Source organism: Sus scrofa, chromosome 13 (assembly GCF_054392235.1).
Source record: "Sus scrofa isolate SSC_HxYL_T2T_F1_AM1 chromosome 13, Sscrofa_HxYL_maternal_Yorkshire_Landrace_v2.0, whole genome shotgun sequence".
Classification (NCBI taxonomy): Eukaryota; Metazoa; Chordata; class Mammalia; order Artiodactyla; family Suidae; genus Sus; species Sus scrofa.
In genome coordinates, this window is record NC_139395.1 from 96,171,157 (window position 1) to 96,194,445 (window position 23,289).

Below are 23,289 nucleotides of genomic sequence, written 5' to 3' on the forward strand. Positions count from 1 at the left end.
CCATCTTGTGGTCACCTGTCCCAGACACCCTTTCTCAGCCTTTCCCCTCTCTAGCACATACTGAGAGTGCTGAGTAGGAGTGAGAGTGCAGAGCTGAGCGTGGACGAGAGAAGCATCATCCAAGCTTAGTGGTAACAGGTCAGATGAGGGAGCGTTTGTTGAGGCGAGGAGCATAGCAGAGGAGCAGGTGAGGCTGGAGGCGGGGTGTAGAACTCAATTTGGGGCCTGATGAGTTTGAAGGGCCCATAGACCATCAAGCTGGCCATTCAGGGGCAATCTGACATGTGAGACCATCACTCAGGAGTTAAGTATCTGCTCAATGTCCAGGTTTGGCAGTGAGCATATGAAGCTGAGCCACTGGTTGTGTGTGGAGTGAAAAGACAAGAGGCAGAGCGTGGAAGCCCCTGTGGGGGGTGTGGCTCATCTAACTTCCAATAGAAACTCCTGATGTTAAAAACCACGTCATTTCTTTCCCTTTATTTTCTAGTAATTTTCTCCTTAAATAGAACTGGTCTCCCGGCTTTTTAGGGTTGCAGTGAGGATTAACTAGTACAAGGAATAGGAAAGGCTGCTTTGCAATTGAGAGGCATGTTCCAAGATGGATTGTTGCTATGACTACTGTCCTCCTCCAGCCCCCCAAAGCCCATACCTCATGTTGCCTACAGAAGAAAAGCTGACCAGGTCCCCGGGCCTCTGTTCCAAACTCTCCTTGCAGCCTCAGCTCCCACTCCTCACCTTTCCCAAACCAGTGTGACTCCTCCAAGCTCTGGGTCTGTGCTCCTTCCCTCTTTCCAATGCAATCAGGCACCCCACTCCCCTCCACCGTGTCACCCTGGTGGCTTGCACAAATGTGTGGGCATGAGTCACAACTGTTGCAAGCCTTTCTGTCAATTCTGTGTCTGCGCTGGAAGCTCCCTGGGGGCAGCTGCTTTCTTTTCTTCACACAGCAGGATATGCATTCAGTCAATGTCTCTCAGAGGTAAGTGAATGTGTGAATCTCCATTTGCCTCAAACCTAGTACCTTCTTGGCCAACAGAAAGGACAGATGAATGAAGGAATAAAAGGTTGGTGTTCCATTTGCCTGGAATTTTTTCCTTGCCATCTATTCCTAATGAACTCTTTACAGGTCTGTCCATCCTAAATGCCATCTTCTCCCAGCCAGAAGTCAGCTCTTCATTTCCTAGGATCTCATAGTGCTTTGTACCTGGTCTGTAAGACTTACCTCAATTCCCACTGCATTGGACTCTTCTGTGTACTTAATTCCTAACCCCATCCCCCCTTGGATAGAAACTCTTGAAGCCAAAGCACATATCTGACAAGTCCTGAATCCCATGCAGCCCCTGGTACCCTTCTTTGCATACTGATTCATAGGAAATCATATCTCACATTGAATAACTGCATGCAAAAAGACCTGATTTCCTGGGAAAACCAACTCAGAACTCGCAGTGTGGTGCATTGAAGGACATTTGGACCAACTCGTGGGCAGCCTGATCTTCTCCTCCTGTCTCTGGAAGGCTTTCCCTGTCCCTAACTCACCCTAAGCAGCAGCTCACTCCCAGCTCAGACCTCCCTGGCATTGTCCCTGCTCCCCACCCTTCCCCAACATTTGTCCCTGGGCCTCTGTCTCTGATTCACTTGCCAGCTAAACAGCAGCTGACAGCAGCCACCTTGGGACACATCTGTAGTTTTCCAGAAGGCAAAGCATCTCTGGCCCAACTGAGGCCTTAAGCATCGTCTCAGGGGGTGGTATTGGACAGGCCTGGTACCATTGGGTTCCCCAGTGATTCACAAACAGTCAGGAATTAAAGTTCTTCTCTCCCCCAAGGAAAGGTCACTTTGCCTAATTTCCTCCTTTCATGGCTGAGCCATCGCCTCGACACATTTATTTTGACTGCCTCCTGGCTTGATCATTTTTCAATTAAATCTGTCCCTGCAGTTCTAGCAGAAGGCTAAAGCGGGTCTCTTCCTGATCATAGATCCACATTTATGAAACCCTAATTAGGTGTTTTCTTTAGCTCTCATCATAGATTACTTGGTGCAAGAAGTCTGCAGTTATAAGCCTAGTTTGTGCTAAAAGCCTATCTGGATGCCCAGTTGGGAGCTAACTGGGGAAGCTCCCAATATTTCCCACCTCTGAGTCAGCCCAGGCTGCTCCCCACTCCCAGAAGGCCCTACCTTCTGATCTCAAAAATATAAATCTTGCCATCTCCTGTGACCTAAATTAAAATAAGTCAAACAGATCCCCCTTTCTAATTGCCAGGATTTTCTTTTTTTTTTTTTTAATATTCAGTGTGGCAGGTGTACACACACGAGCAGTCTCACACTCTGCGGCAGGTGTTTAAATAAGCACAAACTATTGCAGAAAAAAAATTGACAGTATGTATCAAGAGCCATCATAATACCTCCATTGTTTGACCTAGTAATTCCATTCCAGGAATCTCTTCCAAGGATATAGTCAGAAATGCAGACAAATACTAATGCAAAAAGAAATTCATTATAGTATCATTTATAATTGTTGGCATACAAGTAATACCTGGTAAGGGACTAATTAAGTGTAATATATAGTGTAATGTAGTATAACCATATTATACAGCCACTTAAAATGAGGTTGGTAAAGGTATATTAACGTTGATGTTAAGTGAAACAAGCAGGTTGTATGTACAGTGTAATACAAATTGACCTTTCCCAGCCACTGTTTCACAGGATGCTCTTAGGAATATGATAAATGAAAAAGTCCCATTTTCCAAAAAGTTGTTATAGGCCTATACCCTGAGGTTGCTGGGAGCCTTGGATATGTTCATGAAATGGGAAATTGAGAAACGAAAAACGAAACCAAGGCTTGCTGTTCAGCATCACAATTTTCATGCAGGACATCACAAGCGCTGCTATTCTTGGAGCACATTTCAAAAGAGCTAGGGGAAGGGGCTGCCCAGGAACAGACTGTAATGTTGACAGGGGTTGCTGTTCCCATTGAGTTATGGACTTATTTCACTTCTTCCTTGGACTTTTGTTTAATATTGTCCTACAGAGATGCTTTAAGTGTTGTGAAATCATTGGCATCTGATTTTGGCCGATGTGGAGCACTGTAGAGTCAGCCAGCATGTGGATTCAACAGGGCAGTCAGGCCCACGAGGATGGCCACTGGAAAGGTGGTGATGGTGGCCTGAACAGGGGAGCCCCTGGTGCTGCCTGGTTGACGCTCCTGTCCTGCCTATGTTTCAAAGTACATGGGGTATGGATGGGGTCATGGAACTGCCACCTGCTCCCTCCTTACCCTGGGACTGGCCAGAGGTCTCCTGATGCCTCAAAGAACATCCCCAGGATGTTCTGAGTGCTCATCCTTGATTGCAAACCCCAAATTCAGGATACCTTGCACTTCCTTGGATTGGATGCTTCTTCATTCAAAACTCTCCTTAGTCCCCACTCTTCCATTGCCCCAGACTTTGTCTCCAGGTCTTCCTTTGTGACATACCTACACCCCTGCATCAGCCTCACCTGGGTCACAGACCCATCCCAAAGATCCCTGCATCCAGCCCAGTGTCTGATCTCAGGTATCAAGGAGGGGAGTGTAAATAGAGTTGGGACCTCTCATGAGACATAATAGGTGCTGAGCTGTACACTCAGTGAAATGTAATAGGATTTAGGAGACATCTGCCTGGAAACTCCTGCTTGCCTTCTAAGGGCCCCTACAATATTCATCAGGCTTTATCAGGTTATTGGACTTCAAAAGGAGCAATTTTCTGAGACATGTGACAGGGCAGTACAAAAAAAAAAAAAAAAGAGCATTAAGGGGAAAAATTTTTATTCCAAAATGAAAGGGAAAAGATCATTTAGCATCCCTGTTGGTGTTATCTATTCATGAGAAACAGCACATTTAATCCAACATGGAATGTAGGGAGGGCTTTGATCCCTCACTTGGGGTCACCTTCATGTGGAACTCATCTGTCTCTGCTCCCACAGATGGCAGGAGCAAAGGAAATAAGAGGCTGCGCATGAGAGGTAGACTCCACAGGGTGCAGAGGACTTTGAGGGGGAGGGAGCGTGGAGGAGAGAGGGTCTGACATGATTTCCAAGGCACTTGCTTGGGAGGAAGGGGATGCCATTCTCCACCCTTGCCATCTTTTATGCTTCCTATGTCCTTTCCCAAGACACACCATATTGGTTTCTATTTTGGATGGTGCTATAAGAATTGGTATCTCAAGGTCTGGTTCCCAGGTGCAAAAGTTGTTAGACTACAACAGCTCCTTGGATGAACCTTTATACAGAGACAAAGGAATTGGGGGTTGTTCCTGTTCTTCTGAAATACATCCTTCTTCCTCCTTCCATGTTCATTGATTTCTCCTTACTCCTTTCTTCCTTTTCTTCTTCTTCTTCTTTTTTTTTTTCTATTTTTTAGGGCCACGGGTGTGCATATGGGAGTTTCCAGGCTAGGGGTCAGATAGGAGCTACAGCTACCAGCCTATGCCACAGCCACAGCAACTCAGGGATCCAAGCTGTGTCTGGGTCGCAGCGATGCCGGATCCTTAACCCACTGAGAGAAGCCAGGGATGGAATCCACATCCTCATGGGTTCTGGTCGGGTTTGTTACCACTGCACCACAATGGGAACTCCTCTCCTTACTTCTTTCTAACTCAGAATTTTTTCCTCTTCGATTTTCTTCTTTCTCTTTCCCTTCCTCTTCCGCTTCTCGATATTCATCTTCATATCTACTTGCACACTAGCATTCTTCTTTTTATAGCTGCCTCTATCCCAAAGCTTAGGAAAGCAATTTCAATTTAACTTCTTCTCTAGTGAAGAACTAAGTAAAATTTCATACAGGGCAGATTTAAACTGACAACTCACACCTGTCCACCAAGAATCTGCCAGCCTAGACAGCTGGTAATTATGTGCCCAGGATAATCCACCTGTAGTCAAATATTTGCCTGATGTTTGGACTCTCAGGTCTTCCTCTACCCCATGGTTGGCCCCATCATGTTAGATGTGAGCTCCTATAACCTCAGTGCATATCCAACCATTACGTTCATTGAGTTCTTTGCAATAAAAATTGTTGACCCCCAAAAAGTCTTTTTCCTCTTTCATAATTAGAATAAAAGTCTGGTGGTTCATTGCATATTCAATTTTAAGTGTTGCTTCTCTTTCTTTTCACTAGATTTGTGACAAAGAATGGCATTACTATGTCATCAATGTGGAGTTTCCTGTGGTTACCCTATACATGGATGGAGCAACGTATGAACCATACCTGGTGACCAACGATTGGCCCATTCATCCATCTCATATAGCCATGCAACTTACAGTCGGCGCTTGTTGGCAAGGTAACCCTAAGTCCCACCCTTCTCCCTGGCCCATCTCTGTATGTCCATGAAAGATAATTGACAGAGAAGAGGGCAAAGCAATTGGTATGAGAATCAGCCAGGAAAATTTACTAATAAAGCAGGACTTAGAAAGATTAATTCAGGCACTAAGCTTGTGTAATAATAAAGCATTTGGCTTGAGACAAGATTTTGATTTGAGATCAACACGAGCAATTTCATGGTTGCCTCTGAGTTGCTAATGCCTTTTATTGTTCTGGAACCTTATCTGGTTTCAAACTGGGCTGTATAGATAAAAGCCTGAATGTGGAATCTTGTATCAAAATTGCCAGTTGGCTCTGTTGATAGCTACTTTGGTCAGGAGCCAAGGATCTCTCTTTATCCCCATTCAAATTGTCCAAGACCCCACCCCTCTGTTCCAGGAACTCGCAAATATGCTGGGCTCTGGTGGCAGGGGGTGTGGATTATCCATAGGCTCCAGGCCAAGGGAGGCCACTCTCAAGTTCAGCTCAGCTCTGAGCCCATTCCCTACTCCCCAGAGCAGAAGCTCTCACTCAATGGTCTCTATTCCTCTCCTTACCTCCTCTCCTGCTGCCTCTCCTCTGGTCCCCAAATCCAGGCAAGTCTCCTCTTTGGAAGCAGGAAAACAAGTTCTCTGAGCACGCATGTAACCTTTCTGTTCCCCACTTAGATCTGTTGGTATCTTTGGTTTTGCTCCATTAACACCTGGGTTGCTTTGAAATACCAGTGAGAAAGCAGAGAGGAAGTAAAATGCTCCCCAAATAAGCAGATTAGCACTTTGAGATGACTCAAACTAGTGTTGATAGATTCTTTGAACCTTGACCAAGATTTATGACCTTGACCATTTGCCATGGGGCTGAGGGGGAAAGTGGACTGTGGTATAAGAATATGCCTTCAGAGAGCTGTTTCCCTCTAAGAGAGAAGTAGGCTCCTATGGGTGGGGGCAAAGAGTGAGTTCTGGGAAGCTCCATGCAAGAGGAGATAGAAAGAAGGGCACACGTGTAGCCTTGGGAGCACTAGGGATACAAAACCCAAGAAGGAAGTAAAGCAGGAATGAGACAAGGGAAGAGAGTTTATTTTTTTAAATTGAAGTATAGTTGATTTACAATGCTGCATTAGTTTCAGATGTACAGCCAAGCGATTCAGATAGATATGTATCTGAATATATAAATGCATATATTCTTTTTTATAATGATTTTTATTTTTTTCATTATAGCTGGTTTACAGTGTTCTGTCAGTTTTCTACTGTACAGCAAGGTGACCCAGTCACACATATACATACATTCTTTTTCTCACATTATCCTCCATCATGCTTCATCACAAGTGACTAGATATAGTTCCCAGGGCTACACAGCAGGATCTCATTGCTTATCCATTCCAAAGGCAATAGTTTGCATCTATTAACCCCAAATTCCCAGTCCATCCCTCTCCCTCCCCCTCCCTCTTGGCAACCACAAGTCTGTTCTCCAAGTCCATGATTTTCTTTTCTGTGGAAAGGTTCATTTGTGTCCTATATTAGATTCCAGATATAAGTGATATCATATGGTATTTGTCTTTCTCTTTCTGACTTCACTGAGTATGAGAGTCTGTAGTTCCATCCATGTTTCTGCAAATGGCATTACTTTGTTCTTTTGTATGGCTGTGTGGTACACGTATATATATTCTTTTTCAAGATTCTTTTTCTTTATAGATTATTACAAAATATTGAGTATAGTTCTCTGTGCTATGCAGTAGGTCCTTGCTGTTTATCTATTTTATATATAGTAGTGTATATGTGTTAATTCCCAAACTCCTCATTTACCCTTCCCTTGCTTTCCCCTTTGGCAACCATAAGTTTGCTTTCTCTGTCTGCAGGTATCTTTCTGTTTTGTAAAGAAGGTCATTTGTATCATATTTTTAAATCCCACATGTAAGCAATATCATATGATATTTGTCTTTCTGTGTCTGACTTACCACATTTAGTGTGATAATCTCTAGGTCCATCCATGTTTCTGCAGATGGCATTAAGTCATTCTTTTCTATCATTGAGTATAAGAGTGTATTTTTGAGAAGTCACCTACTTGAAGTCTGACCTATGTTATGTGATAGTAAGAAGTTTCTCAACCATTTCAGTAGAACTTGATGAGCACTTCCTCAATATTGCAGAACTCCTCAGGACATCAGGAAAGGAAGACTAAGTCATCCGGGAAAAGTCCATAAAATTAGTATAGCACGGCACTGATTCAGAAGTTGCACGGGAGTCACTATTCACCTAACACAACTGTGCTAGAGCAATGGTCCTCTCCTGTGGCTCAGTGCCCCAGACAGCTAGCCTGTGAATATTTTGGAACATAGCTTGGGTGCTGCCCATAAGATAAGGGAGCCCTAGTCATGTCCTCACCATGAACCTAGCCATGACTCTTCCCTAGAGGCCCTGAGAGATTACATCTGGATCCCTGTGACCCCAGCCTGCCATGGGAACCCACCCCTGACTGCATCAGGCCAGCTAAAACCACTGTTTCCCAGTTATATGCCAAATGGGTAGAACAGTGCCACCAAAATAAAAAGTGATTTTGTAAAGAATAAAGATGAATTCTTTGAATCAGCTAGAATATGCTAAGTTGTGCTGAGTGACAATCAAGCCCCAGTTCTCAGTTACTAAAAGCAATTCTCACTTCATATTTACTGCAGAAAGATGGGGGCTCGTCTTTGCTTTTCCTTCAGCCTGGGACCCAAGCAGACAGAGCAGCCACATAGCTGAGAAGGAAGTAAAATGCAGGAGTTGATGTGTATTGATACAAATGTTATAAACCCTTTACCTTCTGAAATATCTAGCAACTCTGGAATCAAAAAGCCACAGGAACTCTGCAATTACCTTTGCTAATCTCTTGCTGTGTATTCCCTTAACTGACTCTCAATAGAACAAGAAAAAAGAGTTTCCACTTTTGAGTTATAAAAAATTTGAGTTTGGGTCAAATCCCAGCCCTGCCACTTATTAGCTGTGTGGACCCAACAGACTCCCTATCTTCCCTGAGCTCCTACCTTCTCATCTGTTTTCTTATCTAGAATAATACCTACCTCACAGGGTTATTATAAAGATTAGGCGACAGGCACATGGAGTGCGCTTGGCATGCTTCAGTCAAAAGAATGTGTAAATTTGAAAATATCTGCTGGTCCCCTCCTCCACGTCCTTGCAGTTAAACCCAATGTGGCAGATTGTCAGCAAGACCTTGGTCCACTCTGGCTTCAGTGATTCCAGATTTCCTGTGGCTCCCTGCATGCATCAACTTTGCTCCCCTTCCCTAGGACTAACCTTCACACAGACCCTGCCCTCCCAGGTCCATCTCTAGGTCAAAACAAAGGTCATTGAGGCTGGACAAAAGTCAGTCAGGAAACAAGTACTGGAAGATGGTGGTGTAGGTGTGAGCCTACATCATCCAGGCTTCTGGGCATGGAAAAGATTTGGGTATCTGCCCTGAAAAGGATGATACTGGTAAATTTTCAGTATAGGAGAAAAATCTTTAAAATTGGGCTTTGTGGGATGCCTAAGAGTTCACTAGGAAGAGAGAAGGCAACAGTATGTGGCATGGCAGAGAAGTTTGACATTGGCATGCTCTGGGTGCCCTATCATTTAGAACATACTTGGACAGAAGTGAGTGGAGAGGAGGCTGAGAAGAGGGGTTAAGGCCAGATCACGGGATGCCATCCTGCCTTGTTTGGAGTTTAGATTCTCATGAATATTTATATCCTCCCTGGAGCCATGTTTTTGTCTTAGAAGGACACATTGAAAGGTCTTTCAGTTGAACATGGTGCTATGAAATTGATGGCCTATAATGCAGCCCTTATCTCAGCATGTTTCCAAACCTTCTGAAGTCCATTTATATACATATTATAATCCTGCTGTGTGAACCTCTGATTGCTTTGGGCCTGTAATTGTGGGGAGTTTTTCAGGTACTTTTGAGGTTGGCAAGGGAACCAGGTCCCATTTGTGAAATTTCCACTCAGGGTTTAACAATGAGAATAGAAAATAAGGTGCTTGCAGCTGCTTGCTGGGTGCTTCTGGGAACTGGCTCCAGCACTGTTGCTGGGCAGTGCTCTGCAGCCCTAATTAGCACACTACATCCTCTTAGTGAATCTGAAAGCCATAGCCATCAATGGAATTTCATTTTCACTGATTTTTTTTTCCAGCAATTAAAAAAAATTGAGACTTAATTTACATTTAAGAAGTGTGGCCAGGGAGTTCCCATCATGGCTCAGTGGTTAACAAAACCCAACTAATACCCTTGAGGATGAAGGTTCAATCCCTGGCCTTGCTCAGTGAGTTAAGGATCCGGCATTGCCAGAAGCTGTGGTGTCGGTCACAGATGTAGCTCGGATCCTGAGTTGCTGCGGCTGTGGTGTAGGCCAGCTGCTATAGCTCCAATTAGACTCCTAACCTGGGAGCTTCCATATGCCACAGGTGCAGCCCTAAAAGGCAAAAAAAGAAATGTGGCCAGCACAACCTGGAGCAGGCAGCATATCTTCATTCCAGAGATGGACTTTTGAAGTCAGGACATCTCAAGAGAGTCCTCCCTGCTCTGTGTGGCCGGTACACACCACCTTGCCATCACCTCCGTGCTCCATGTCAGTGTTCCCAGGATGAACTCAAGCTTAGCCTGTGCCATCTCAGAAACGGCTGCCTTTAGGCAAATACCAGGTCCCTTGTCTCTCTCTGGGTCACACCATGGAAGAAGATCATTTAAAGGCTAATTAATTTGTCCTTTCCCTTAGAGCGCCTAGTCATCCATTTCTAACAAAAATTCAAATTCTTCTCATATATAATAAAAATTGAATAATCACATCTGCTTTGCACTTGGACCTCTACACTGGGTGGGCCTGTAACCCAGCTGTCTTGGGGGTGAGTCAAGAAGGCCAGACTAGGGCCTGAGGGAGGCCCCTGGGGTTTCAGAGAAATGCCCCAGCAGGTGGCATCCCAGGGCCCCTTTCCTCCAACACCACGACCAGAGCAGCTCTGTGTTACCTGTTTTGTATGCCATCAGGGCAAGCATTATTTTAATGAACTGGCTGCACATGCTGGAAGATGCATGGTTCTAGACACATGTGCAAGAAGGTACCATCCTGCTCCCTGCTTGAGCTCATCACACACTTCCCCATTTGTGGCTCTGTCCCCAGAGACTGTCTCATTCTTACCTCTCCTGGGGACTCTCCCCCAGTGCTCTGGACCTCGGGCTTCCTAGAGTGTCCAGCTTTGCCTGTTCCTGACCGTGGCACCTCCCTGGTCTTGGAAGAGGAGGGCTTTCTAGACCAGCTCCTGGTCTGGCTGAGTCCTACTCTCTGCTTAACAAATAAAGCAGTGAGAGGTAGAGAAAGGGATGGTTCTAAAAATGCAGACCTGTTAAGGGACAGACACAGAACCCCACTGTGGCTTTTGCGAGGAACCAAGGCAAAGATAGGAGCGATCAAAAGAATAAAGGAGTTCCCATTGTGGCTCAGTGGGTTAAGAACCTGACCAGGATTCATGAGTATTTGGGTTCGATCCCTGGCCCCACTCAGTGGGTTAAGGATCTGGTGTTGCCATGAGCTTTGGTGTAGGTCACAGATGCAGCTTGGATCTGGCGTTGCTTATGGTGGTGGCATAGGCCGGCAGCTGTAGCTCCCATTGGATCCCTAGGCTGAGATCTTCCATATGATGTGGGTGCAGCCCTAAAATAAATAAATAAATAAATTGGTTAACCCTAAGGGTTGTGGTAGTCAATAGCCTCTGATCCTCAGACAGAGGGGAGTCTGAGAGCTCGTGTACATTTTCAGGTCTTTTTTTTTTTTTTTTTTTTTTGCCAGACACTAAAATTATTACAGAGACGTGGAGTACATGCTTTCACTTAATAAGCTTGGTATAATTTAGTACAAATTCTCTTAATAAAGTCTGTGTTAAAATTATTCTACATCCCTGGGGTCTCTGCCACTGGGAAAAAGAGGCACGTGCTAGCATAGCCTGCCTTACATTCAAATGGTGTTTCTCAGGGAGGGCTTTGTGAAGCTCAGCATCTTGGGCCACCCCCTCCTCAAAGAGGCCAAGGTCAGGTTTGGGAAACGGTGTAAGCCATCCCCACAGCCCCACATTGGAGAGGCACAATGCACAGTCACTTATTCAAAGCTCTCAAAAGCCCACCAAGAAAAGCAACTCAGTTGGACATTACTTAAGCTGTGTTTCTCAATCTTATTTCATCATGGAACTCACTCTTTGTGAAATAGTGTTCTGGGAGCACCGTTTGGGAAACATGTCATTGGAGTTATCAGTGCAGGTCTGCATCCCCTAAGAGGACTTGAGTTTGTAGAAGGCAGGGACCACCTGCTCTCCAAGATTCCCCTCCCCTCCTCCTTCCTCCTACATCTTGTCTGGGAGAAGGTCAGTGATAATGTTTATTGAATTATATCCCATTTTTGAGTCTGTTTTGACAAAGGCATATGGTTCATGGTCTGACACACAGGGATGACTAACAGGGTATCTCTTGGCACTGTCTGTATTAAAAAGACCAAGAAAAGATGCTTCTAGGCGCTGAGGTTCATTCAATGAGGGTGTGTTGGTTTAAAGACAACGCAGATGAAGTCATCTTCAAAATTCAGTGATTCATGTGTGGGAACACAGTATAACTGAGTTATTTTAACTTTGAATCTTATTCTGAAAATCAGGTTAATTAGAAAATTTGACAAGAGTCTTAGAGCAAAAACAGGATCATGTTAGCTTCTCTGAGAGACATATCAGGCAGGGAGGGAAAAAAAAGAGCGAGAAAGAGGCCACTGACCAGTTGATTCAGAATCAGGCCAGATTCCCACCCTTTAGCACAGCCAGTGAAAGGCCAAACAGCACGTCCAAGTGAGTTCTCAATTTTATTTAATCACCCTTTATTTTTTTTACACGTGAGAGTGGTTACAATAAAGGCTGTCCTTAATAAACTCAGTTCTACCTTAAAGAAAAGAAGCCCCACGTGACACATCTCTTCTCAAAGTTTCTTGCTTCCTGCTGTCACCAGAGTTAGCTGCCAGTTTTGAGTTCCTTCACTAAGCTCTGGCTTGTCTTCTCTTTAACAACCCTACAGCATGGGTGTGGTTACCATCCCCATTTTGCAGATGAGGAAACTGAGACTCGGAAAAGATGAGTAGCTTGGGAAGGGTCACCTAGAGTCTGGATTTGCACCCAAGGCTGTGCTCCCCAGAGCGCTTGGCCTTTATTATGCTGCTTCACCACTTCTGTTCCTGCGGACATGTAAGTCCAGAGGGTATTTCACAGCCAAGTGAGGAAGACCAGAGGATTCTGAAATCTGTGGTCTAGTTGTTTACCCAGACTCCCTACCCACAGGTCAGACAAAATCATGCTGAGGCCGAAGATAATGGGCATTATGCTTTCATGGGAGGGCTGAGTTTGGAGTGCAAAGAGAATTCTAAACCCTCACGGCTGCTGCTTATCTGCTCTGGATCTTGAAGACTGGGTCTTGCCTCTGTGCTCCTGGAGGAAGGAAGAGGCCATCCTGGGTGATATATGAGGGCCCTTCCAGCTCCGTGAATTTAGGTCCGCAACCACTGAGTCCTGATTTTGGGAGGTCATCCCATAAATGGATGTTTTGCTCACTTAGATCATGCCGTGTAAATGTTCGATAGAAAGGCTGGAGAGGTGGATACGTAAGAACTGAAGGGTTGAATTTCCCACTGTGGCGTAACAGGATCAGTGGCATCTCTGCAGTGTCAGGACACAGGTTCAATCCCTAGCCCAGCACAGTGGGCTAAAGGATGTGGTGTTACCACAGCTGCAGCATAGGGTCACAACTGCGGCTTGTATCCGATTCCTGGCCTGGGAACTCTATATGCCACAGGGTAGCCAAAAATGAAAAAACAAAAAAAAAAACCCTGAAGGGTAGAGAAAGCCTGCTGAGACTGTGTCATGGCCAGCCCTGAAGGCAGAGCATCCACACCCACAAGTCCCTGCAACCACCAGGGACTCAGTCCTCAGGGGTTCATCCCCCAGGGGTTGTGTGGACAGCTTTAAAGCCACAACTTTGGGGTCTGTTACACACTTTGCTTAGTCTTCGCATTCCGTGGGTGTCTCCATCACTGAAATGAAGAAATGAGAGAAAGTGAGATTTCAGACAGTCTCACCATTTGCATTGCTCAAAATTGATACCCAACCATCCGTGAAATTGTGTTCATTGAGGGGCATCCCCATCCGCAAGCCACATGCAGAGCAGCATCCAATTCTAGTGAAAGGGAATGTGGCCTCCACTCCTTTCCATGTGTTTCTCAGACTAAATAGCTGTGGGAATGACAGGAGGAGGGGGAAAAATGACCAGCAACATTCTGCACACACTTTGCAAAGAGAAGAGACTGAGTACATTCACACTTAGATCCTGTACTCAGAGAAAAGTGAATATTACTGATTCGATAGCTAGGTGTACAGTGGGTGGACCTACCTCTCAATGGAAAGAAAGCTGAGGAAGAATTCATTCCCAGTGCAAACTGTGGCTCAGAATAAGTCCAGCTTATTAAATCACATTTGCCAAATACTCTTATTTCTCCAGACAATTGTGTTTCCCAGCAGACTTGACACAAAGCTTTGGGAGTTTCTGCTGAAGCCATTCAGTGTCTACAGAACCCAGTATAATTGGACATTCTCCCCCAGCATCGTGTTAGTCCCCTCCAGTCCCAATTAGGACATTCTCCAAGAAATCCTCCCTGAACCCTAACGGCTACATCTCATTGTATGGATTGTAAGTCTAAGGCTTGGGAGCAAACAAGACCTGAGTTTGAAGCTGGGCTTCACTGATTTCTGCCTATGCAGCTTTGGGAAAGTTAGCTAACTTTGAAAGTTACCTAACTTTGAAAACCTACCTATACGTTTAGTGGGAGAGAATCTGGATTCACAAAGAAAAAAGTAGTTTTTCCACCTCCATCTTAGTTTCATTCCATGCCCTCTTTTCCATCTGAGTAGGGGAGATTAACCACAGCTAATTTGGAATGCTCCCATTTCCTTGAGGTGCTAACTGATTTCAGGGGGATATGTAAGGTGCTGGGATGTTGAGTGCTTCCAGTCATCTTTCCATGCGGGCGTCCACTGAAATGGGTCCATCTCTTTTCATTAATGGTCCCTCAGGGCCATCAGTGCTCTCCGTATTTCCTTGCCTTATTTAGGGGCACAGAAATAGTGATGCTTCTTCTCAAGGTCTTTGTAAGACCATCTATGGTCTATCTGTCCAGATGCGCCAGGCTGACAGTCCCTCCCAACATCACACACCCCTTCCAGGGCTAAGCCCAGGTGGCAGGTCTCAGGTGCCCTCACCCTGAATCTCTGTTTTCTTATCCTCCACCTCTTCCCTGCCACCTCTAAGCCTGAAGTATCGTTTTCTAGACTGCGGGAAGCTAGAGTTTCCTCCTCTGTTTTTCCCCAAATGTTGAAGATACCCACATCTTCCCCACCCTCCTTAAAGGTTTTGGATTCTGGAAATGAAACTGAGAAAGAGACTCAGCTTCAGCCCCACCTGCCCCCCCCCAATCCCACCTCCCTTCACAGCCGTTTCCTAGGCAATGGGCACAAGGCAGAGCTGTGTTTAAGTGGAGGGTAAGATGGAGGAAACCAGAGGAGAGGATAAGATCTCACTATCTATCTCCCTATCTATCCTGCCACTTAGTATTAAATAAAATAGCATATGAAAGAATTTGCTTGCTATGTTTTTAGGACTTAATATATCATGACTATTGTTTTTCCCCTTTTATCTATTGAACACGTCATTTATATTACGTGTTTGGAAATTAATCATTCGCTGCTTTAGAACATCTACTATACTGGCAATTTACTCATATTTTTATTTTACTTTCCCAGTATGTATACTTTATTCTCCCAACTAAATGTAAGCTCCTGGAGAACACGGTCCCATCTTATAATCAACTGATTTGAACAGAAGGCTAGGCAGACAGCAAACATTTTAAAAATGTGTGCAGATGTAGCCTCAGGAATCCAAAATCGTGTTTGCAAATATTTAGCAAAGGTTCTTTGTGTTAGAAATCAGGTTGGTTTTTTTTTTCTTAAAATAATTCACAAGCATGTGTATGTCTAAATGTGAACAGAGGAGCCATGTGGTGTATACAGACACTCTAGGTATTAAAAGAAGAGATTTTTCAATGTATACATTATTTTTTAAAATCCTGCATCACAACCACCTCTGGGTGCAAATCTATTTCAACTTTTATGCTGGCCTCCTAAGGCAAAATGCTAATCGAATGGCTTTCCTAGAGCCAAGCTACTAAGAGAGTGCACCACAGATCTGGGATTTTTGAGTTAAAAATATAAAACATGGATGTTTTTCTGAGGAAAAAAATAGTGTGTAGGAAAATGTCCTGGCATCCAGGAGAGTCACCAAGTGTGGCCTTTAAAGATAGAGCACCTGGGAGTTCCCCTTGTGGCTCAGTGGAAATGAATCTGACTAGTAACCGTGAGGATGCAGGTTTGATCCCTGGCCTTACTCAGTGCATTAAGGATCTGGTGTTGCTGTGACAGATCTGGCATTGCTGTGGGTGTAGCATTGGCCAGTGGCTACAGCTCCAATTCCACCACTAGCCTGGGAACTTCCATATGCTGTGGGTATGACCCTAAGAAGACCAAAAAGAAAAAGAAAAAAGGGACGGAGCAACTGAGTGAGCAGTTGAAGGGGCCTGGACAGCAGACTGCAGTGGTTCTCTCCCGGCCATACTTCAGGCTTGGTGGCCCAGTACCACCAGGATGCCCAGCTGGTCCTGGGCTTGGATGGATGTACTTTGTAGAAGCCCACATTTCACCACTTTCTACTCATGTGGCTTTGGCTACTTCCTTCTCTCCAAGCCTGAATTTGCTCCTCTGTAACTCTAGAATAAGTACCTACCCCCCAAGAGTTAGATGAAGATTCCTAAAATAATGTGTGGTGAGGACTTCCCACCATGCTGGGCACATAGTTTGTGCCCAGTGAGAGCTGTGGTTGGATCTGCCACTCAAAGTGGGGGCTAAGGCAGGGAGAGATGACCACCTGGATGCCCTGGAGGGTGGCAGCTCTACCATTCAGATCCAGTCTCAGCCTTCTTCCTGCAGGTTAACAGAAGCATCCCTTTGCTGAGCGAGGAACGTGCTAATGGCTGTGAGGGACACCTTAGCCCTGAGGGCTTCGAGGGTCTAAATGGAAAGGCCCCAAGCTGGCTCCCCTACAGACCCAAGGCAACACCCACCCCAGGTCATCCCTCAAAGCCAGATCTGTGGACTGAGCCCTTCAATAGAGACTTCTTTCATTTCCAATGTGATGATGCTTTGGGTGGCAAGTAACCAGAGTGCAAGTCAAAACAGCTTTTTTTTTTTCTTTCTAAGATTTGAAACAGAGCTTTTTTTTGTAGTGTTTTTTTTCTTTTTTTTTTATTACTCAATGAGTTTATTACATTTATAGTTGTACAATGATCATCACAATCCAATTTTATAGGATTTCCATCCCACACCCCCAGCGTATTGCCCCACCCACCAAACTGTCTCCTTTGGAAACCATAAGTTTTTCAAAGTCTGTGAATCAGTATCTGTTCTGCAAAGAAGTTCATTGTGTCCTTTCTTCATATTCCACATGTCAGTGATGGCATTTGATGTTGGTGTCTCATTGTCTGGCTGACTTCACTTAGCATGATAATTTCTAGGTCCATCCACGTTGCTAAAAATGCCAGTATTTCGTTCCTTTTAATGGCTGAGTAATATTCTTTTGTGTATAAATACCACATCTTCTTGATCCACTCCTCTGTCTATGGACATTTAGGTTGTTTCCATGTCTTGGCTACTGCAAATAGTGCTGCAATGAACATCGGAGTACATGTGTCTTTTTGAGTCATGGTTTTCTCTGGATAGATGCCCAGGAGTGGGATTGCTGGATCAAATAGTAGTTCTAATTTTAGTTTTCTGAGGAATCTCCATACTGTTTTCTACAGTGATTGCACCAATGTATGATCCCACCAACAGTGTACTAGGGTTCTCTTTTTTCCACACCCTCTCCAGCACTTATTGTTTGTAGACTTTTGGATGATGGCCATTCTGGCTGGTGTAAGGTGGTACCTCATAGTGGTTTCTAATAATGAGTGATGTTGAACATCTTTTCATATGTTTTTTTTGGCCTTCTATATGTCTTCTTTGGAGAATTGTTTGTTTAGATCTTCTGCCCATTTTTCGATGGGATTGTTTATTTGTTTGTTTGTTTTGGTATTTAGCTGTAGGAGGTGTTTATAATTTTGGAGATTAATCCTTTGTCATTCGATTCATTTGCAAATATTTTCTCCATGAAGATGGATGGTTGGCTCCCACAGCTGAAGACACCCACAGTGAAGCAGTGAAGAGGGCTGCCCGGGGTTCACTCAGCCTGCAGTACTCTCTGGCTCCAGCCCTCCTCCAGGCATGGCCTTGGTTGTCCTTGGTTTGCTGGCAGGATGGCTGCAGCAGCTCTCAGTCTTCTATCCACACATCATGATCTCCAGGGAAACAGAGAAGGAGTAGTTTCCAGGAACTTTCTAGAGCAAAGATGGAAGCTCTTTTCCTAGAGTCTGCCAGTCACCTTCTCTGCTGATCTCATTGGCCTAAATTTGGTTTCATGATTATCCCTGAACCAACCCCTGTGGCTTTCTGCATGCTAGATGCTGATTGGCCTCATTTTGGTACAGGGGTCCCAAGTCCACACCTGATTCAGTCACTGGAGCAATGGAGACAGGATAAGCTAATTAGATTTGACTTAGTAGAATCCATCCATGGAACTCAGTCAAACCCCTAAACCCCAGGGCTTCTGTGGCAAAGGGCAGGAGTGAGATGGATGTTAGAGAGACACCAGTCTCCACTGCTCTGCCAGACCATTTCCTTCAGTTCAGCAGACAATTATCAAGTGCCTGCTGTGTGTCAGGGAGGATACAGGATGCCCGATGACACAGGGACAGGGGCCCATGTTGTTAAGAGGGATAAGTGAGCCAAGTTATGCAAAGTGCCTGGGGAAGCCCTCGGCCCCTAATACCTGTTCAGTGTTGTCTTCACTGAAATGAATCATGCATGTGTGCTCCCTGCATCCAGGAGAAAAACTTAAACAAATAAATTCTGGCAGTGTGTGAAGAAGGACAAGAATAAGCCTGCAGGTGGAACAAAGGAGAGAGTTGAAGAAGCCTGGCCTCAAGAAGCTTATAGCCCAGTGGTTCTTAACTTTGGCTTCATGTTTGATTCACCTGAAGAAGATCAACAGAGGAATGGATAAAGATGATGTGGTACACATATATTATGGAATATTACAAGGCCATAAAGAAGAATTAAATAATGTGATTTGCAGCAACATGGGTGGACCTAGAGATTATCATGCTAAATGAAACGAGCCAGACAGAGAAAGACAAATATCTTATGATATCGCTTATATGTGGAATGGTTTTAAAAAGATGCAAATGAACATATTTACAAAACATAAAGAGACTCACAGACATAGAAAACAAACTTATAGTTACCAAAGGGGAAAGTGGAGGGGAGAGATAAATTATGAAGGTGGGATTAACACATACACACTACTACATATAAAATAGATAACCAACAGAGACCTACTGTATAGCACAGGGAACTCTACTCAATATTTTGTAAGAACCTATGAGGGGAAAGAATCTGAAATATATGTGTATATATATATATATATATATAACTGAATCACTTTCCTGTATACCTAAAACTAACACCATGTTGTAAATCAACTTACACTTCAATTAAATTTTTAAAAAACCTCCCATACCAGTTAGATCATAATCTCTGGAGGTGGGACCCGCACCAGAAAATCACTTTGTCTGTTTAAAGTTTCCCCAGGTGATTAAAATGTGCAGCCAAAGTTGAGAGCCACCTACTGGCTACTGAAGACATAAAACACACGTACATTAACTACCAATGCTGAGGTGTGAGTGGTACATTAAAATGAACTGTCGGTGTTCCAAGGCTCAGGGCAGGGAGAGGGCATGGTGGGCAGGGGCCTTATGGGGCTGGAGGAACCAGTGGGATTTGCCTGATCTGAGCAGTTTGAAGGTGGTATCTCAGTGTGAGGAGGAATGGATGTGAGCAAAGGCGTGCGTGCAGATGTAGAGGGTGTTATCAGTCTGGACCTAGTCAGGAGAGAGAAACTACACAGTAATTTCAAGAAGGAAATACAAGGAATGATTAACTATAACAGAGGGTTGGGATAATGAAGGCTTAGCTGCTAAGCAGAGAGAAGGCTGAAGACTGTAGACACACAGACATCAGGTATACCCACTCCCCCGGGGCTGAGCATGCAGTGGAGAGCCCTTTGCCTCCCAGGCTGAGTCCAGACTCTGCTGATACAACATGGCTCACTGAAGGGCAGAGAGTCACTGTGATGTTACCCTGGCAGAACCTTCCAAAAACTTGCCCTCCCGAGTGCTAGGGAAAGCCATTCACAGGGAAGTTTCTCATGGAGCACATAGCGGGGGCAGTGTTGGGAGGGGGCCACAGAAGTCAGGTGCTGGGGGTGCTACTGAGACACTGCAGGAGAACCAGGAAGCAAAGCCCAGCAGCATCCCCTATAAGCAAGTGGAGAGTCAGAGGCTACAGAACCTCCCTGGGGAATTAGCAAAGCTGGAGTTCCACCCAGATCCATCTTTCCCATATGTTCAGCTACCTTTCTTAACAACCAGAAGTGCAAGATCAAGGCTAAGATTGTCAATGACATTGGCTGCCCAGGGCTAGAAGGGACCTGTGCTTGGTGAAGCCAGTAGAGAGGGCCTCCTGGAGGAGATGAGGCTTCCAGTGGACCTTAGGGGGGCTTTTAAGAAAATGAGGGAGAAAATGAGAGGAGGTGAGGCTGCTCACAACATGAGCTGCCTTGAACAGACAGCTCAGCCAGTAAAGGGAACAGCAGAAAGCTCTTAGGTGGTGAGAAAAAGGTCAGAGGTAGAAAAGAATCAAGGAAACCCTTATCTGCCGAAGAACCTACATTTGAACAGATGTGAAATTAACTCACCAGCCAGAGAGGCAGAGCCCAGGGACCTGGGGTTTCTAGGACCCATCAGTTACATGCCAGCCTCTCCATGGAATGAATATAGGGGATCAAATGCTGGCTCTGCACTCAGACAGACCAGGCCTAACGAACCAGCCCCAGCATGTAGCTGTGTGTCCTGGGGTAAGTCCCTCAACCATTCTGAGTCTCAGGGTTCTTCATCCATTGGCTGGAAGCAAGGATCCCTTCTCTGCAGGCTCACTCAGGTGAAGTCGCCAACAGACAGCCTGGCACACAGTCCATCTCTTACCACTGGTAGCTTCCCTCTCTCCTACTATTTCACACCTCTGAAAGTAAATGTTTCTGAAAGTAAAGGTTTTAAAATTCAGGAATTCCAGATTCCTCAGTAGGTGCAGCTGGGGAGTGCCAGGGTCTTGGCAGCCGGTAACTCCTCTTGAGATTCTGGCTTCACAACTCTGCGCTCACCACTTGAAAGGAAAAGCTCAGGTTTAGGGGACACAGCCACGGAGTCCCCAGCTCCCCATGGCATCTTGAAATGGAATTTCCTACCCAGTCTCCATAGGGAAAACGATGGCACTTCTCTATCTTTTAGGAGGAGAAGTCACCAAACCACGCTTTGCTCAATTCTTCCACGGCAGCCTGGCCAGCCTCACCATCCGCCCGGGCAGAATGGACAGTCAGAAGGTGATTTCCTGCCTGCAGGCCTGCAAGGAAGGGCTGGATATCAATTCCCTGGAGAGCCTGGGCCAAGGAATAAAGGTAAGGAAGGAGCCACATGGCCTCCAGTAAGATGTGGCTTGGTGAGGTGAGGCTGCCCAGCTCCAGGGCACTCTTGAAAGGAGTTACCTCCTGCCATGTGGCAGAGATGGTGCCACAGCAGAGGTGCTGCCATGGTGGGGAGATTCAGGACTCTGACTCCCCAAAAGACTTTGTGCCATCTCCTAAAATTCCTAGATGAAGCCCTGTGTGTAATCAGTTTTGTGCACAAGAGCAGGCACTTGTTCAGTGTCTACCAGGAGGCAGTTCTACTTGATGACTGTCTGGTTGGTGGTGGTTTTGCTTTGTTGTTGATTTGCCTCCGGAAACTGAAAGAGCATTGGAGAAATACAAGAAAATAGAATTCAAAGTGTGGACCCTGGAAAATACTAATGAGAGAGGAAGGTTACTCTGGGGTGGGTGGAATTAGAAAGCAGATGCAGGGGTCACTGGGTCTTAACGTTGTTAAGTTGAAGCACAGGTTTGGCTCCAGACAATGTCTAGCCATCAATAGGAATATGAGCAGATTCATGATTTTTTGTCATTCAAGCAAAATAAAAATATTAACATGATCCAGAATTCCCATTGTAGCTCAAGTGTGTTAAGGACCCAAGCAAGGAGGCAGGGTCCATGAGGATGCAGATTCCATCCTTGGCCTTGCTCAGTGGGTTAAGGATCTGGCATTTCCGTGAGCTGTAGTGTAGGTCACAGACATGGCTCGGATCCTGAGTTGATGTGGCTGTGGGTGCAGGCCAGCAACTATAGCTCCAGTTCTACCCCTAGCCTGGGAACTTCCATATGGCTCAGGTATGACCCTAAAAGAAAAAAAAAAATTCAAGTGATCCAAGGGAATCCAAGCTACATTTTGAGAAAAGCTCCTCCTGAGAGGGCAGGATGTAGCTGACTGTTCTCATCAAGCACCCCCCACTATGGGCGGGTAAAGCACTGATCTCACCTGGACCAAGGAGCATTTGCCATTGGGCCCTGGGGTTCTGAGCAAAGACCAGGGTAAACATCATGGCAGCCCCTGCTCAGTATAACAGACTCCTGTGAGAGCAGGCAGCCCCTCCGTCTCCTCTCTGCAAATCTGGGCGGCCCACCCTCTGCCTCCAGGGACACAGGACAGCCCCATAAGGCCCCAGCAGCTGTGAGGGTTTCCCAAGAAAATCACGGCTAGAGCAGAGGTTTCCCACTGCCTCCTGTCCCCACTCAGCACTGCCCTTGGAGCCCCCTCCCTCACCTTCCTGCCCCAGGCCTGCCTCTCCTAGACAGGGGTTCATCTTCCTCCACAAGAGAGCCCTCTCATTTATGCTGTTAGCGACCTACTTATTATGGGGCTCTGATGTGGGGTAGCCTTGGAGGAACCAGTGATCTGGGCACATCATGCTTTTCTTCCTTCCTTCCTTCTTTTTTGGCCTTGCCCACTGTATATGGAAGTTCCTAGGCCAGGGTTCAAATCTAAGCCACAGCTGCAACCTACACCATAGCTATAATAATGCTGAATCCTTAACCCACTGCTCCAAGCAAACCCACACTGTCTCAGAGACAACGCTGTATCCTTAATCCACTGTGACTTAAGCACATCATGCTGTTCTTTACATTGTAGTCACTTCAGCAAACATTCCATTGACACCCCTATAATTCAGTTCTGGGCTGGGTAGAAGGACACAAAAATGAGTGCTCCAAGCTTATTGTCTTTGTGGAACTCAATGGCCCAAGCAGATACCTGTCATCCAGTACAATAAATGATACAGTGATACTAGCACTAACATATGCTGAAGGTCTCCCAGGTGCCAGGCACTGTTCTAAAAGTTTTATGGGTTTAACTCACTTAAACCCCAGAACAGCTCTATGGTAAAAGTATTATAAACATTCCCATTTTGCTTATGAGGAACTGAGGCCTGGAAGCTAAAGGAAACTTGCCAAGGATCTCAGAGTGAGTGGTGAGTGGGGCCAGAATGTGATCCTAGGCAGTTCTGCTCCAGAGTTTCAGAACCTGGGGGAACGGCAGTGAAGGAAGGCTCGTAGGGGAGGTGAAGTTTCCTCGTGTTGTTTAGGATGAGGAAGAACCAACCAGGAAAAAGACAGGCAGTGGTGGGGGAGAGGGCAGCGCAATCACTCTAGGCTGAAGGCCAGTGTGACAAATGCTCAAATTCAGGAGGAAAGGTAGGTAGTAGGACCAGAGAGGTGGGCACAGACTA

General features: G+C 45.5%; 1 protein-coding gene across 1 annotated transcript in view; it reads left to right on the forward strand.

The window, feature by feature from the left end:
- CLSTN2 (calsyntenin 2) overlaps positions 1 to 23,289 on the forward strand; it is a 647,862-nt gene that overhangs the window by 600,532 nt on the left and 24,041 nt on the right. Inside the window, exons 9-10 of the mRNA XM_021071127.2 lie at positions 5,150 to 5,312; positions 20,925 to 21,091. Coding sequence (XP_020926786.1) covers positions 5,150 to 5,312; positions 20,925 to 21,091 — 330 coding nt within the window. The remainder of the gene's footprint in view (positions 1 to 5,149; positions 5,313 to 20,924; positions 21,092 to 23,289) is intronic.